This window comes from Ruditapes philippinarum, unplaced genomic scaffold, assembly GCF_026571515.1.
Source record: "Ruditapes philippinarum isolate M1 unplaced genomic scaffold, ASM2657151v2 ctg1110_1_1_1_1, whole genome shotgun sequence".
NCBI classification, from domain to species: Eukaryota; Metazoa; Mollusca; class Bivalvia; order Venerida; family Veneridae; genus Ruditapes; species Ruditapes philippinarum.
In genome coordinates, this window is record NW_026853054.1 from 154365 (window position 1) to 171820 (window position 17456).

Sequence of the window (17456 nt, forward strand, 5' to 3'; positions counted from 1 at the left end):
TCTGATTGGTGCAGATAAGTACTGGGATATTGTTAGTAATAGAGTGATCCGTGGTTATGGTCCCACAGCTGTCCAGTCCAAGATAGGATACTTGCTTTCCGGTCCTCTTCCGGTTTCTTCTACTGATACCGCTACAGACTGCATATTAAATGTATTAATATCTAAGCCAGATACACATGACCTAGAACGTTTCTGGAAATTAGAGTCTCTAGGTATTCAGCCTAAAAGGAAAATGAAACTACCTCCGACTACCTGGCAACATATCAGGAAAAATGCATTGAATTCAAAGACGGACGTTATTCAGCACAGTTACCATGGAAACGTGACCATCCGGTGTTACCTGACAATTATAACATTGTTCTTAAAAGAACGAAAAATACAATCCGGCGCCTACGACAAGATACAAACATGTTACAGAAGTATGGCCAAATTATTTCAGAACAAGAAAATCGAGGCTTTATCGAGAGAGTTACAGACGACAATATAGATAAAAGAGTTCACTACATCCCACATCACGGTGTGAAAAAAGATTCAGCCACCACCCCAATCCGAATAGTATATGACTGTAGTTGCCGCCAAAATAAAGATTCCCCTAGTCTAAACGATTGTTTAGAATCAACACCCCCGGAATTAAATGACTTAACCAATATACTTATGAGATTTCGCTTACACAGATTTTGCTGTCTCGACAGACATTGAGAAGGCATTCCTGCACGTGCAACTTGACGAAAGAGATCGTGACGTCACCCGGTTCTGTGGTTAAGTGACAGTACCAATCCAGATAGTAAATTTGGTAACTTACAGGTTCAAATCTATACTCTTTGGAGCTACATGTTCACCGTTTATCCTACAAGCTACACTTATGAAACACCTTGATAACAACAACAACAAATGGGTGAGTGAAATACTGAAAAAAGATTTATATGTAGACAACGTTATCTCTAGTTTTCCGGATGAAAGCACGGTTATTAAATATTATCACGATACAAGAGACCTGATGTCATATGCTGGCTTTTAATCTGCGTTCCTGGAATTTCAAACAGCTGTCATTTGCCCGCGCTTTCCAAAGCAGACGACATACATGATTCAGACGAAATTACGAAGATTCTGGGCATGAGATGGGATGCTATTAATGACCAGATATTTTTTGAACCAGAGATCTATAAATAGGCTAAATCCGATGACAAAACGCACCATACTCCAAGAAACGGCGAAATTGTATGATCCTCTTGGATTCTTCAGCCCAATAACGATAAGAGGTAAGCTCCTACTACAAGTCATATGGAAAGAGAATTACGAATGGGACGCTCCACTTCCGGAAGCCATACAGACACAGTGGCAGAATATAGCAGAAGATATCAATGGTACAATTACGAACATATTTCAAAGATACTACTTTGATAAAGCAGACATAAAAATCACTTCCGGTAATGTAGGGAACCAGACAGAACTAGCAGATGATACAATTTCCCTTCATGTATTTTGCGATGCAAGTCTACAAGCCTATGGATCAGTGTCATACATCGTCAAAGCGACCAGTCTACATTGGTCATGTCGAAAACTCGTGTTTCATCACTTAAGCAATTAACACTACCGAAACTCGAACTTATGGCTGCGGTTATTGGAGCCCGTCTTACAAAACACGTGTTAAAGTCTATACCAGCACATTCAGTCTACCTATGGTCTGACAGCCAAATAGTTCTTCATTGGTTAGCGACTAATCGGAAGTTGAAGACATTTATACAAAACAGGGTCATGGAGATTCACGAAATTACAGAGAACCGGAAGTGGAGGTATTGTCCAACAGACCAGAATCCAGCCGATCTATTAACAAGAGGTTTGTCAGCCAAGGAATACCAGAAAAGCAGATTATGGAATAATGGCCCAAAATGGCTTCCTGACATTAATAGTTGGCCTAGCTGTCAAGCAAATGACAATGCCATTTTGTTCACAACAACCGAAAATGAAGAAGATGATTTAAACCATGAAAGGTGTTCGAACCTTACACAGCCCTCTCAAGGAATTCACCAACTCATTGATGTTGAGATATTCAGTCGCTATAAGAAGCTACTCAGAGTGACTGCCTATGTGAAACGTTTTATCCATAATTGTCACACAAGAAACAGAGCCAGAAGAGTGTCAAGACTCGAACCTTTAACCGTTCAAGAGTTACAAGAGGCTGAACGACTGTGGCTACATAACACCCAGTTCTTGAAGTATCAGGCTGAGATCAATAATCTGAAATCAAATGGTAAACGACTTACTCTAGTGAAACATTTACGACTTTTCCTGGATGAAGATGGATTTCTACGATGTGGCGGGAGAATCCACAATGCACCAGTAACAGAATTCACCAGATTTCCATACTTACTATCCGCAAAACATCCTTTCACACGGTTAGTAGTTTTAGACGCACATGAGAACCAATTTCACGCAGGCGCAAGTGCATTGATCACACATTTACGACAGAGATACTGGATACCATCTATCCGTCAGTATATACAAAGCCTTCTCCGTAAATGCGTTCAATGTCGAATGGTAACAGGCAAACCATATACAGCACCAGATCCACCACCCCTACCAAAAATTAGAGTACAAGATACATCTCCATTTACAGTCACCGGGGTTGATTTCTCGGGAGCACTGTATGTACGAAGCAATTCTAGAATTGAGCATAAGGCTTATATTTGTCTATTTACGTGCGCTTCAACAAGAGCCGTCCATCTCGAGCTGGTACCAGATTTATCAGAAGAAACTTTCATCCAAGCGTTTAGAAGATTTACAAGTCGAAAATCCCTACCCCATATAATGATATCAGACAACGCAACAACATTCAATGCAGCAGCAAATACCATTCAACAACTCATGAGATCAACGGCAGTTAATGACGCTCTACACAGCCATGGTACTGAATGGAGATTCATACCTAAGCGAGCACAATGGTTTGGCGGTTGGTGGGAGCGACTTATTGGACTAACAAAAACCACCATCAAGAAAGTTTTAGGTCGTTCATTTATTAGTTACGAGAGCCTCCAGACAATAGTAACATAGATTTAGGGTATAATGAACGACAGACCGCTTACTTACGTCACTTCCGATATAGGAGACCCGGACCCATTAACACCGGCGCACCTGCTTTATGGACGTCGTATAACATCCCTTCCATATGATGGCAATACACCAGAACCACAGAATGTTACAATGTCTGACGTAACAAAAAGGACAAGAATGCAGGCACAACTTATCAGTCATTATCGTTTACGATGGTGTCACGAATATCTTACGTCACTGCGTCAGTACCACAAAACAACAGAAAACAACACTCAGACAGTTCAGGTTGGCGACGTTGTACAGATTTATGATGAATCACCAAGAACGCAGTGGAAACTAGGCGTAATCCAGCAGTTAATTTAGGTAATGATGGCTTCACACGAGCAGCAATTTTACGCATGAGTAATGGACTTGTCACTTCGAGACCTATTGTGAAACTGTACCCATTAGAAATCATTTCTACATCGTAATCATTTCGTGGCCGGGAGAATGTCGGGAAGACGTACGCTATGTATAGGCTGGAACAACAACGACGTATTGACGGCGGGAATCAAGATGACGTCAACGTTTATACCAACGTCACTACCGCTTTACTTGTATATTATTGAGATATTAAAAAGATAGAAACAAGACACAACGCGAAGCTTATATCTATACCCCACACAACTAAAGGAAATTCTATATAATGGAATCAAAATAAGAGTCAATTTTAGGATTACGATTCATATTTGGATCAACTGTAAAAATTAATGCCAATATCTTGGTAAGTAACAAAAATTGATTCAACATTTTCATAAACATGCTATTTAAAGTTCAATTTTATCAAGTAAATATTTAATATATAACCATGGAGAATATTTGAGATTTTAAATCTGATCATGATCCTTGGGGAACACGGGGCCACGGGTCAAGGTCACTGTAACCTATAATAGAAAAATATTATCCGGACAATAACTAGAGTAACGAATGAGATATTGTTATCAAACGTGATATATAACAACGTTATGTGAAAAACACATGTTGGGATTGCTTTCGAACTTCCTGGGTTCAAGGTCAAGGCCACTGTTGCTTAAAAATAGAAAAATGTTTTCCGAAAAACTAGAGTTTGGAATGAGATATTATGAGGAAAAAACACATTGTATGCAGCATTTTTGAAAAAAAATTATTTCAAATCTGTTGATGTAGAACAGACATCACGGTCCGTTGTTCATTATTCCGAGAAATTATCTGACAGGGCTTACTGAAAGTGTTTCCTCTGTGCATGTTCACGGATTTAACTGTCCCTCTTAATAACATTTGAAAAAAATCAAAAGTTTAAAAGGGGGTTTAAGCGTTTAAGCAATCAACCAGTACTCCATACTGATTATACGATCGAACCTAATTTTTGCTTTTTACCTTTTACTGAAAAATGTCTTGAAGATCGTTCAGCACGACATTATTGCTGTGTATACATTGTACATGGTATTTTTAGTTTCTTGCATTTGGCCTGCTTTTTAAATTTGTCTTTTGGCGTCTTATCTGTGATATGCAGGCTTCATAACCTCAGATCCCCTTTCAAAATTCCATTTTATTTAGTTCCGCCCATTGTTTTCTCGTTTAGGGCACACGAATTCTTATACTTGGGGACCATACGCCGCTTTTCATGGAATGACACTACTATGTCACATTGAAGGTTTCATGAAAACCGCCGTATGAACATATCTGTGGATGTTTCGTAGCTCAGAACTTCACCATTTTAATGTTAAAATGTTGACTTCTGCTTAAGCCGTTGCAAGGTTGCATAGACGGGGACTTGCACTTTCCAATACCGTCCATGAACAGGCTCAATCAAACCGAGCCTGCAACATTTTCAATTTTGTCGTGTTGGGCTTTCTTTAGGGATTCTGTATTTTTCTATTTTTTTGGACATTGTATGACAGTTTTGATCGTGACATGCTTTGTACATTTAACTTATTATTGCGATGAATTATAATGAATCTCATAATAAAATAATTTCGTTGCACGCATAACATACTTGTTTAGAGTAATACGTGTTTTGGTTTGACTTTCAAGACAGCAATTTGCTTGTTATATGATTTTAAATTACTGCATTGTTAACTTTAACTAACCAATCTTCTCTGACAATAATGTTTTTGTACAAAACAAATGAGCTGTAAAGGGCAAAACAATGGTCTTTGTTTGATAAATGGAACAATATTTGACTGATAATACATCAAATGAAATATAATACTAATACTAATTGGCAAAATATGTCTTATTATTGAATTATATTCAGAGCTCCTGAAAGTTACGTATATGTATATATACAAATTATTTTTATTGCACTTCTTCACTCATACCTTCATAATAAATTAATATACCGTTTAAATAGCTGTAAAGTATGGAGGGCGTTCGTTGCCAAATTTCCAGACATGTAATGGGTTCCTTTTGAAAACTTCTTTTGAAAATGCAAATGTGTATGTCAAACATTTTTCATTATATTCGTGCAAAGTCTCTGAATCCAATCTTTTAATTGAAGGCACCCGCATTTAAATAACATGTTTACGTGTGGATCTTAACAACTGAATGAACATGGAAAACAACAACAAATTTACAAGTTCGTATATTCCATTGCATATAAAATATAAGCAAGTTTTCACTCTGATAGATATATATATATATATATATATCTGTACCTGAAATATACAAATTAAATGTGCAACTCGAATACAAAATAAAGTTTCTTTTTAAAAGGAAAGGCTTGCTCAGTTGTGCCATCATCCCATCTCTTAAAAAAAATTTTTTTTGTTTCAATTTATTATCACAATTTTTTTGAATTACGGTATTTGTATATCATAAAGGGTTTATTTAGTTTTTTTTTCTCGAAAAAAAAAAGTTTCACTTTTAAAGGGATAGGTAGGGTAAGCCCAAGACTGGACGAGCACCTGTGCCCATTTGTTTTAGCACCAGTGTTATGCGTGCAAATTTGGACCAAAGAGGGACCAGAAGTCCACTGATTGTAACAGTAGCAACCTTTTTTAGTAAAAACGAATATTTTTTTGTCAAAAACGATTCGAAATCTATTCTCTATTGTATAAAACTAACAAAGAAAATAATCAATCGTAAAAATACTAACATTGGCTCTCACGTGCAGATCTATCTATCATACTGAAGGGAAACAAGTGTGCACATTTGACATTTCATTTCCACATTTTTCGCAGAGAGAGAGTCATTCGTTTTGGCAGTTGCTAATTTCATTTATATAGCAGCTTTAGAGACAAGTTAATGCACTAAAAGACTTCGTTACGTGGTACCAATTAATAAGCATGTATCAACTATGTTACACCTAAAATATCTATGATGACAACACAGGGTAAGGTTAATGATATGCATGGGCTATTTTTAGATTACCTCACCAAGACGTTTAAACTCTGTCAGTAGATCTAAATGTAACTTGATAATGCACTAATATTTTGCGTGATTTGGTCACGATCATTTGGCAAGCAAGACCGCCCTTTGGAGACGGAATACTGCTACAGTAACCATTCTCTATTGTATAAAACTAATAAAGACAAAAACCAATTATAAAAGAAAATAACTTTTGCGTCTTGAAAAAGAATTGAAACGGAACAATTTCGATAAATCAAGTAAAAATAGAAATCCTATTTATATAAACAAACTGGGATTACCGAAGTAACTAAAATAGCTTAGATTTCCGTAATATTACTTCGTCTGATTCCGCAGTATGACGGAATCGCCCGAAATGTCACGATTGCAAACGGAACTACCTCGGCTATTATCATCAATCCGAAGAGTGACGGAAAAGGCCGAAAAGTTGCGATTGGCACGATTGCAGCTGGTTTCACGTTCAATCATGCACTAACAAATGTAAGCAGGAAACCACCTAACCGGAACAACTTTTCCAAAACAAATGGCTTGCAGCCGTGGCTGTGGCTGCAAGCCAAAAAGAGTTAAAGAAAACGTGTTTCCAGTTGTAGAACTAGATTTATATAAATCCGTGATACGATTTAACTCTGACATATTTTAACAGAAAATTCACCAAACTATGATACAAGAGTACGTTTACACAGTAACATGTTTAAAATGACAAAAGTAGATTCACTAATTTAAACGATTTTAAGTCATGCATGACGCCCTGCCGCCCCTCTTTGAGTATTTACGAACTTCTATTGCGGACAGGTATAAAACCCGGCGCCTTTCCCCTATTCATTAATAAAACTGAAGGAAAACTCACCCCATCCTCCCTTACATATTTTAATGCATTTGTTACAACAATTTTATCACCAACTACCTAACCTGAAAATTGCAAATTTTACCATTTATTTATACAAAATGATTAAGATAACTTATGCACTGACTTACTATTTTATTTCGTGTTTTCCTGGAAAAACGTCGGCGATTTGGACATTTTTAGGGGAAAAATGACCAACTTCAAGCGAGTAATTTTATTCATAATCTAAAAACCAGTCAATGTATAGGCACAAATTTCATTTTAAACAAAATCTATACGAGTATTTGAAAAAAAAATAGGATTTTAAAGCGCCACCGAGATTTCCTTTCCGAAATCGAGAAAGTACTTATCGTACAAACTTATATGTGCAATCTTTGATAAGATTTTTTCAGTATGAATAAATACTTTTTTTAATATACGTCTTAACTTTCATTCTATATTCATTTTCTATTTTGAAATTGATTAATTTATAAATCTAAAGGGAGCGCCGTGATTTCTTGCCGAATATATGAAAATACTTCTACATAATTAATTTTTATTTTTAAGGCATCACTAAAAAGTTCATGAAGGATTCTTTCATTTGACACCAAAATTATTAAAATTGGTAAAGAAATAAAAAAGTAAGTAGGGGGCGCCGTGTTTTTTTTATTGAATTTCAGAGTGTGGTTTTCAGAAAGTAACATGATAAACTTTGAAATGAAAATTTTAATACTTCTCCTTAATTCATTTTTATATTTAGGCATTACATAATTATAGACTATAAAACTTATGACGAACTTTTAAATTTCAATCCAAAATTAACAAAATTGATTAAGACATTAAAAAAGAAGTTTGGAAGGGGACGCCGTGTTTTTCTTACCGGATATGAGAGTGTGATTTTCAGAGGAAAATATGATAAATTTTGACCCAAAAATTTTAATACATCTATTTGATTCATCTTTATTTGTGAGGCATTCATAGAAAGCTTAAAAAGTTATCTTTCATTTGATACCATTTTTTAATATAAAAAAGTTACGAGGGACGCCGTGTTTTCCTTCACTTTATTGAGAAATAGGGGAGAAGCGCCGGGTTTTATACCTGTCCGTACATTTCATAAATACTAAAAGAGGGACGGGGCGTCATGCATGACTTAAAATCGTTTAACTTTGTAAATCTACTTTTGTCATTCTAAACATGTTACTGTGTAAACGTACTCTTGTAGTTCTACAACTGGAAACACGTTTCTTAAACTCTATTTTCTGTGGTCGAGTTTTACGTTTCATGTACAGATATATATATGTAAGTGTGCAAACCTGCTTATGTATTATTTGCAATGGAAGATACGAACTTGTAAATTTGTTGTTGTTTTCCATGTTTAGTCAATACGTAAACATGTTATTTAAAAGCGGGTGCCTGGATTAAAAGGCATATCATTTGCTGTGCACGAATACAATAAAAAATGCTACACATACACGTTCGCATTTTCAAAAGTAATTTTCAAAAGAAACAATTTACATGTTTTGAATTTTGGCAACGGACCTCCCCCATAGTAAAGGTCAAGAAATTATCACATTTTCACTAATCTTAAAAATATGTTGCTTTCATGACATACATTCATCCAGTCGCTTTTCGTGCAAGTGTTCGAATTTGGATTATCTGGGTCGTCGTATTATAATACATCAGCAATTTTTTTTATAAATATTTCATTTTGTAAGTTTAAATTTCACAGTTTTATATTGGAAGTGTAGACAGATGTTTAACGTTTGCTACTGGCGTTCATAAAGCGGGTATTTTCATTTTTTGTCGTGTTTTCATTTCTGAATATATGTTGACGATTTGATTTAGCTAGTACATTTAAAAAAACGTCTTTGCTATCTTTAAGTAAAAAGCAAAGCTTAAGTTATCCTCATTGTGTTAATTTATTCAAATTTAATAAAATTAACAAAACCTGTCCGGTGACTGCGCGCTCCACTTTTTCTCAGTGCTGGACAAAAAAAGCATCATTGAAAAGAGGGCATAACTCTGTGCTTACCATACTTACCTGTCCTTGATATTGAACACAAGTTTTCTTTAACAGATTCTGAGAAAAAGGCAAATATTCAAGTCAATGAAGGGAAATAATATAACAAAAATGTCTTTCAGTATTATCTCTACATACAAATGCATTTCAAATTTGATTATAAACAATAGTAAAATTCTTTGATACTTTTTTAGAAATGCACCTTAACAAACAAGTCAAACAAAAAACTTCAAAGTTTATAGGGGGAATACTCAGAAAAAAATATTAAAAAATGTTACCTGCCCTTTAGAGAAGCTTTAAATAATTATAATTATCGTGGCGAAATTGTTAAATTTTGCTAGTGTAAGTGTCCCTGGTCTATAGAAGAGACGACTCGAGAGACTAGCGAAAGTTTAGATATACGAAATTTAGTACTGAATTGTGCCCTTTAGAGGCGATAATTATCGCCTTTTACTAGCGAAATAGTATATCCATATGTCAAATTTGAATTAAATCCGTTGTACGGTTGGGGGAGATAATGAACGGAAACTGAAAATTTCATACTATTTTCAAAGTAAAAGGAGCATAACTCTGCCAAAAACTATCAAACCATGACTTAATTGGAACTTGACCTGTATTTTTTCATGACCTATCTATATGTCGAATTTGAGTTGAATGTGTGCAACCGTTACTAAGATAATGAACGGAAACTGGTGATGACGGAAGGACGGAATGACGGAACAGGGTAACACTATATGCCCCGGACATTTTATGGCGGAAGCATAAAAATCACGTACTGTTCTGTTAATGGTTACTTTGTAGCTCTCTCTGTAAAGGCCTGAAAGTCGAAAAAGTTGTCTTGGGTGATGAGTACAATGGGCCAACAGGTACTAAAATGCGTTGTTTTCAGTAAAAGAAACGCATTTTGAGCAAAATTAGCAATGACGTCTTGTGCAGAATTGCAAGTTTGCCCGTCATAAACAATTTCAATCCTTAGTAAAGTTGCATAACGAAGTTGTGCATCTTTTTAAAACACGAGTACAATGGTCGAACCAAATTTAATGAGTAATTTTAATGAGTTTTTCATTTAATTATGCTTGTTTTTCGCTTCCTATGTTTGAAATCATACAAATATAATATTTGAAAGTGAAAAGTAGGAAAAAGTATTGTTAATACTTTTAAGTTGATGTACACGTTTGTTATCAAAGCAGAATACTATTTAGATCAGAATTTATAGCTAGCAAACTGAATTCATTTAATGTAATACTTCTTCCTACTTTTCACTTTCAAATATTATATTTGTATGATTTCAAAGACAAGAAGCGTGAGAAACAAGCATAATTAAATTAAAAAACTGACGAAATAGGAGGGGCAAAATTTTATTTTTATCATCTTCATAGCTGACAGATACTCACGAAAACAACGGCTTTCTTGTCTGTTGTATGAAAATAATGATGATGAAATTGATGATATCAATGATGATGTTCATAGTTGTGATCATAACTATAATTTGGAAATTCGAAATATCCAAAAATGTGTAATATATGAATGTTTTAGAAAATAATCATATTTAATTAGAAATACTTGCATCACAAAAAAGATCACGTATCACTGAAAAGCATTTTTTAATAGTTAAAAAAGACTTTAGTAATAGGGTTTCATTATAATACAGTACATGAACAGGCTCTATCAAACTCTATCAAACTGATTCTGCAATATTTTCTATTTTGTCGATTGGGCCTTCGTTTGGAATTTCGTTTGCCTCTATTTTATACTTTATATTTTCAAGCAAAGTTGCAAGAATTTTATCTTTTATCTTTAGTTGCCGATCGTTTCAAGATATACTCCATTTTGTTCTCATCAATGTTGTTTAAGATCAAAGTAGTCAAGTATGTATGCCTGTGTCAGATAAATAAACAGGCATTTTTTCTTCTTTAAGTGCTTGCATCTTTTGAATATGCAAACAGTATATATTAAAAGACAAACACAATCAATACACAATATGCTATGTTTAGTCACAGAATGGGTCACGTTTTGTTTTTTGCATGTTTCGAAAGAAAACACACACTTGTATAATCAAATATGCTCCTATAATAAACGACACATTTACGCGCAATTATTGAAACCCCTCGTATTATTTCGAGATTACATGTCTCATTCGCTCGTGTAAGATAAGCTATTCTTAAATTGTAACTTGACAAATTGCTTTAAATTCTGAAACAACAACAGCAACAAAACAATGACCTTAATATGTTAAAAAATATCGCCCTTGTGAGAAATTGCAACATCTTATTAATTTGTAAACAAAGTTGGCGTTAGACATTATTTATCTCAAATGTAGTCCCGACAGACATATAAATTAACATTGTCATGTTTCATAGTCGCGAAGTCTCAGATATCATGTTTTGGTTATTTGAACAAAAATCTTGTAATGGGATTAATCTTTTATCGCGAGCGTGTGTGTGTGTGTGTGTGTGTTTGCTTTAAATAAATCGAAATTGAATTTGTAAGTAATACACTTATAACATATTAAATTATTTGCAATGTAACAAAATAGAAAATTCAATTATTTTCATTTTTAATGTAACGAAATGCTTATGAGTCTAAATATAAAACCAGACAAAGAAAACAAATAGGATCAGCAAAATCATATGTACGTTAGTTCTTCCATTTTTGTTTAGCATTTTCTATATAACAATAAATCAACACAAAGATATGTATAGGCAATCGGTAAGAATTAGACTTAACTTTAATTAATATTTCGAATCTAATTAGGTCAATAATACATAATTAACTTTTTGCCGAATTTAGTGGCAGATAGTAGTTACAAGTAACATATTTTATGAGTGATATGAGTCCCGATCCTACAACACGTAGGACAATTAGTATTAATAAAACCCGTAGTTTACCCTTTTGTGCTGTTCCGCTCAGTTCAATTATTTCGTAGACATAGATTAATTAAATCAAATATCATCTTACTGCGTACATCTCACGGAACTTACCGAAAATCTATCGGAGATTAATATATTGTGTGCATTGACCATATATTCGGTATGCAATTGACATGTTAATAAAATCAAACAATATAATAGTTCATCATGTCAAAAGCAGAGAATTTCCGAAACTGTAACATTTTGCATAGGTAAAATATTTAATAAAACCAACTTTTCAGATTTAAACTGTACTATTCAACATTATAAATATCCCTGCGTACTGGACTTATTGAAAACGGTTATCGAAATTATACTGTTGGTATATATACACGTAGTAAAATGCAATTTAAGCCGCCACCGATTAACATGATTGAACTTACAGTTAAATGTAGTGAACTTAATAGCAATTCATTGCATAACTCTGCTTCTTTCATATAAAGAAAGCCGTTCAGCTACCTAACGGAACAAAGGTGGTTTGATCCAGGTAACCGTTCTTGTCTAAAATGATACATGGAAGTTTCCTAAGTTCAACCTCTACCAGTAAATCTAGACTATCGCCTTTACAGTGTTGGTACGACTGGAAATCCAACAAACCAACTGATGCAGATATCTAACGATTATGTAGAAAGTCAAGTTAAAGATTTCTATAATAACATATAGTATAACAATTTAACAGTTCAAAAGCTTCCAGGTTTAACAAAATGTACCTTATTATGTATGAAATATTGTGAGATCTGTATTTCTTAGTCGTTTATAATTAATTTATCATTAATTTTATCTAAACTTATTATTAGTACATATCATTAAAATTCTCTTCAAAATTACATTTCATTGCAACAGATAAATCAACTAATAAGGACAAACGTTTTTTGACGGCAAAAAATAACGATATACTTTCAGATATCTTTACAAGTTACCGACTGCTAATCCAAATACATTTCTGAATAAGGAGTGAGATTTGAGATTCAAACATATTTTATTGCTCTTTTTACAAATTTATAGCATTATATTATCATAATATAGACATAAAGGTAATAAAAGGGTTGAACCACGAGTTCTTACAACTTCAGCAAATAGATCTTCCCTGTCCCTGAATGAGAAACAAATGGCCATTAATAACAATGTTGCAGATCTATTGTCAATGGGAATTACACCTCGCCCAAAGATTGAAACAGCGACATATGGTTGAGTCTAGTGTGCTAAGCGGATAGATAATGAAATATGTTTCTGCTTATTAAAGTAGCGTGTCTCCAGATGAGCCACAAAATTCAAGAAAATTAAAGTTGAGAAAAATGTATTTAGATTTTAAGAAAAGTAAAGATATTAACAATTCTTGTAATGCTTTTCAATGTTAAATGGCATGAATGACTAACGCAGTATTTTTGCATATTTCAACCATTTTCTTATGGTTTATGCGAACTGAAAGTGCCGTTTGCAGTGTATTTAGTATTTTGTTAACTTGACAGTATTAAACATTTATCATGAAAATAACATAAATAGGCATATTGCTTTAAGCTTGAAAACATCAAAAATAAAATTTAACATGTATAGAACATTTGAGAAAAGAACTTATGAAAAAACGTTAACTATACAGTAAACTTTATCTTCAAGTACAAAATTGTATGCACGTACAACTACACTTGAACAAAACATATATTAAAAATATTATTAAAGAAACCGGGGAAATGAAATGTCAAATGCGGTGGAGAATAAGTCTTTACATAACTAAAATGAACAACATAATTTCGTTTTCTCTACATTGTACTGACAGTGTTAAGTACATCTACTTCAAAACTTCAAAACGAATATTCAAAAAAAAAATTAAAGCAAAGCTCAAATAGCAAATATTTTTGTCGCTACATTGACACAGATACGATATATCAAAGTGAACAGCTGGTTTGACTTGGCATATTAAAAGTTTGATTGAACCTGTTCATGGACATTAGTGGTAAGTAACTAACTGCAAGCTACCGTTCAAGTACCCTTGCACCGTCGGGAGCAGAAATCAATATATAACATGCATCAGTATAATTTTGAAAATTGAAACATTGGCAGATGTTTTTAATGTTACTTTTATGGGATACTTAAATGTGATATGTAGTGCTATTCCTTGAAAAGCGGCATATAGTTCCAAAGTAAAATAAATGCGTTTGCACTAAATGAGAAAACAATGGGCGAAACAAGCACACAAATGTAATCATGAAAGGGGATCAGTGGTTATGAAACCTGAATATCAAACATAAGCTATCGAACTAATAAATTAAAGAATAGGCAACATATCATGAGGGCGATTAAACAGTATTTAAGTGAAGAATACTGGGATTACCCAGCTAGAAAATAAAGCACCAAATGAGAAAGAACTTAAAGTATCAAAAACATGCTCTTATAACAAACTGTCGTACTGAACAATCTTCAAGGATCAAAATGGAGTATTTTTGATTAAATGTACGGAGACACATTATACAGCCGACACACGTCAACAGCACTGACGTGACAAATATCATAGAGAAAACACAGAATGTCTAAAGTAACCCCAACACGTCAAAATGTATTTAGGAGTTGAATTTAGCATTTCAAAATATTGCACATTAAATGTTATGCTTGTGCTAATGTACATACATTTTTAAATGGTATTGGAATCAAAGAAAAAATGTTGTAATTTGAGGTTGTAATGTCGAACTTTAATCGTTAATATTATTAATAATTTCTTTTCAAAAATGCTGACAATGTTTAAGACGTCCGTTTCATTGATTTCGTTTCCGTTTCCCGCATTATAAATGAGTTTCCATGTACAATTCAGACGTGTTATTTGAACACGAAACTACTTTTTCGAAATGTGATCAAACATTTACGTAGAACATTAGTCTTTGTTGAGGCAATGCGATCGAACGTAAAATAGCATGAACAAAAACATGGTTTAATGTTTATTAACAATGGTATTTAATTTTCAATAGAAGGACACTGTATGACACATATTTTAAGCTATCAAGTAATACAATTTTAAGATAAGCAAGGCCAATACGTGAAGAAATTACAAAATCTAAAGGTGTTATATTTAAATAAAATTTTTACAATGCCCTTTGAAAATGCAATTGACATTATATTGATTTCAAACATAGCTTTTCGTAGAAGGATTGTGTATATTGAACACAATACTGACAGTAATGACTTTGATAATAAGACATGGCACGTAAACATTTTCAAAATTAAGTTTTTGAAAGTGTTGATTAATTTTACGCTTTGTTTCATAATTGTCCAGAAGACATACATAAGTTGAATAGAATAAACATTTAAAGCTTAGATTTGCTTGCAGAACGTCAGACTTACTCAGGCAATAGCTGGTTCGCATTGAGGTACTAGAACCGCAAATATTCAAGAATAAATATCTAAGTTGCAAGGGTTTTTAGATCACGTCATTCTTTTCACTTTAATATATGAATTAAAAGCTTATTGATTGTGCTACTTTTTATATTATTTTTTATTTGCAATAGATTGTGAATGATGCGTAGTGGCGTGCATTTAGTACAATAAATATTTTCTAATTTCTTGAAATTGCAGGTAGTCATATATATTATTATAATCATTTATTTATTTATTTATTTATTTATTTATTTATTTATTTATTTATTTCAAGTTTGACTTGTTAAAGTGATATTGTCCTTTGGATTTGTAGATTTGAAAAGTTAAACAATTTTAAGTCAAGCATAACGTCCCGCCCCTTCCTGTGTATTTACGATATTCTATTGCGGACAGGTATAAAACGGCCTCTCTATTTCTAAATAAAACTGAAGGAAAACATGCCGCATTTTTCCTAACATATTTTTGTTATATTTGTTACAAAAGTTTTTTCACTAGCTACAACACATGAAAATTGCTGATTTTACCTTTTTTTATACAAAAAGATGAAGATAACTTATGCACAAACTTATTATTTAATCGGATGTTTTCCTAAGAAACATCGGCGATTTGGATTTTTTAGGGGAAAAATGACCAACTTCAAGAGAGTAATTTCATTCATAATCTAATCAAAGGGCTGCAAGCTCTGTGGTATTTTCTGATCTTTGCAATCTAAATCATACTGACATCTGTATGTATTTTCCTATATAGGTTTATTTTTTATATACTATCATTCATCTTACGCAGCGACTGCGTTAAGATTTTTTTCTATAACAGTTTGAGATTGATACATATGGAATTTTGCATGACTAGAGTTGCATCAAAAATCATTTTTATGACACACTTTATCATTGCATATCGTGGCTACTTTCTTAAAAAAGACACTTCAAAAAAAAAGTTGCCTCGACTAGGATTTGAACCTTAGGCCTATACACCCTAAACGAGCGCGATACGAGCGCGATACCCCTGCACCACGGTGAAGAAATACGTAATATTAATAAATATTATGAATAAAATCAAATACATTGTAATTCTAAATTGAGAATTTTCATTTCGTGTTTGTAATCCTTATCAATTTTGAGATATTTTGTTCACGATAAACCTGTTTAACACTGATAAAAATAATTTAGCGAAAATCTTCTCGCCAAAACAGTCCGACATGTATATATTCCACTACTCGGCAGTCAGATTTATTTGTATACTTCGCCCTGGAGTATTCAGTAATCGACATAGCTAAAAATAGCATTTTCATTGATTAAAATGATATTCATCCGCGAAATTTGTGATTGTAACCTCATATTTCTATTGACTAATCTGAACTTTCAATGCACTGTAATTCGTTAAATGCCTACATTAAAAATCATTCTGTCTTTTAAATTGCTGGTTTTTAAGCAGTTTTGAGTGAGAACTACTTTGCGTTGTTAGGTCTGTTAGGAAATTTTGTGTTAGACCGTGGATGTTAGCTATGTATTTACTGATCTTGCGATCAGAAAATACAAAAACCATCCAATATTTGTATTGTCATCATTGAAAAATGCATTTTCAACAATAACTATGCAAGTATTTGAAAAAAAATGAAATTTAAAGCGTCCACCGAGATTTCCTTTCCGAAATCAAAAACATACTTATCCGTAGCACATATGTTCAATCTTTAATAAGGTATTTTCAGTATAAAGAAATACTTTTTTATTATTCTTGTTCAAAACTTTCATTCAATATTCATTTTGAAAATTGATTATTTTAAAAAGCATCTAAAGGGAGCGACGTAATTTTCTTGCCGAATATATGAGTAATGTTTTAAGAGAGAGAAAAAAAACGACGGTATGTTTGAAACAAAATTTTTAACACTTCTACGTAATTATTTTTC

At 33.2% G+C, this 17456-nt stretch overlaps 1 protein-coding gene across 1 annotated transcript; it reads left to right on the forward strand.

Annotated features, from left to right (window-relative positions):
* The first annotated feature begins 1608 nt into the window (after positions 1-1608).
* Positions 1609-3051, forward strand: LOC132732649 (uncharacterized). The gene has a single exon (XM_060719124.1). The coding sequence runs from the start codon at positions 1609-1611 to the stop codon at positions 3049-3051; it is 1443 nt and encodes a 480-aa protein (XP_060575107.1).
* Positions 3052-17456: the final 14405 nt, after the last annotated feature.

Excerpts from the sequence above, each read along its gene's own strand:
- LOC132732649 (XM_060719124.1), top strand. The coding sequence starts at position 1,609 with ATGGCTGCGGTTATTGGAGCCCGTCTTACAAAACACGTGTTAAAGTCT.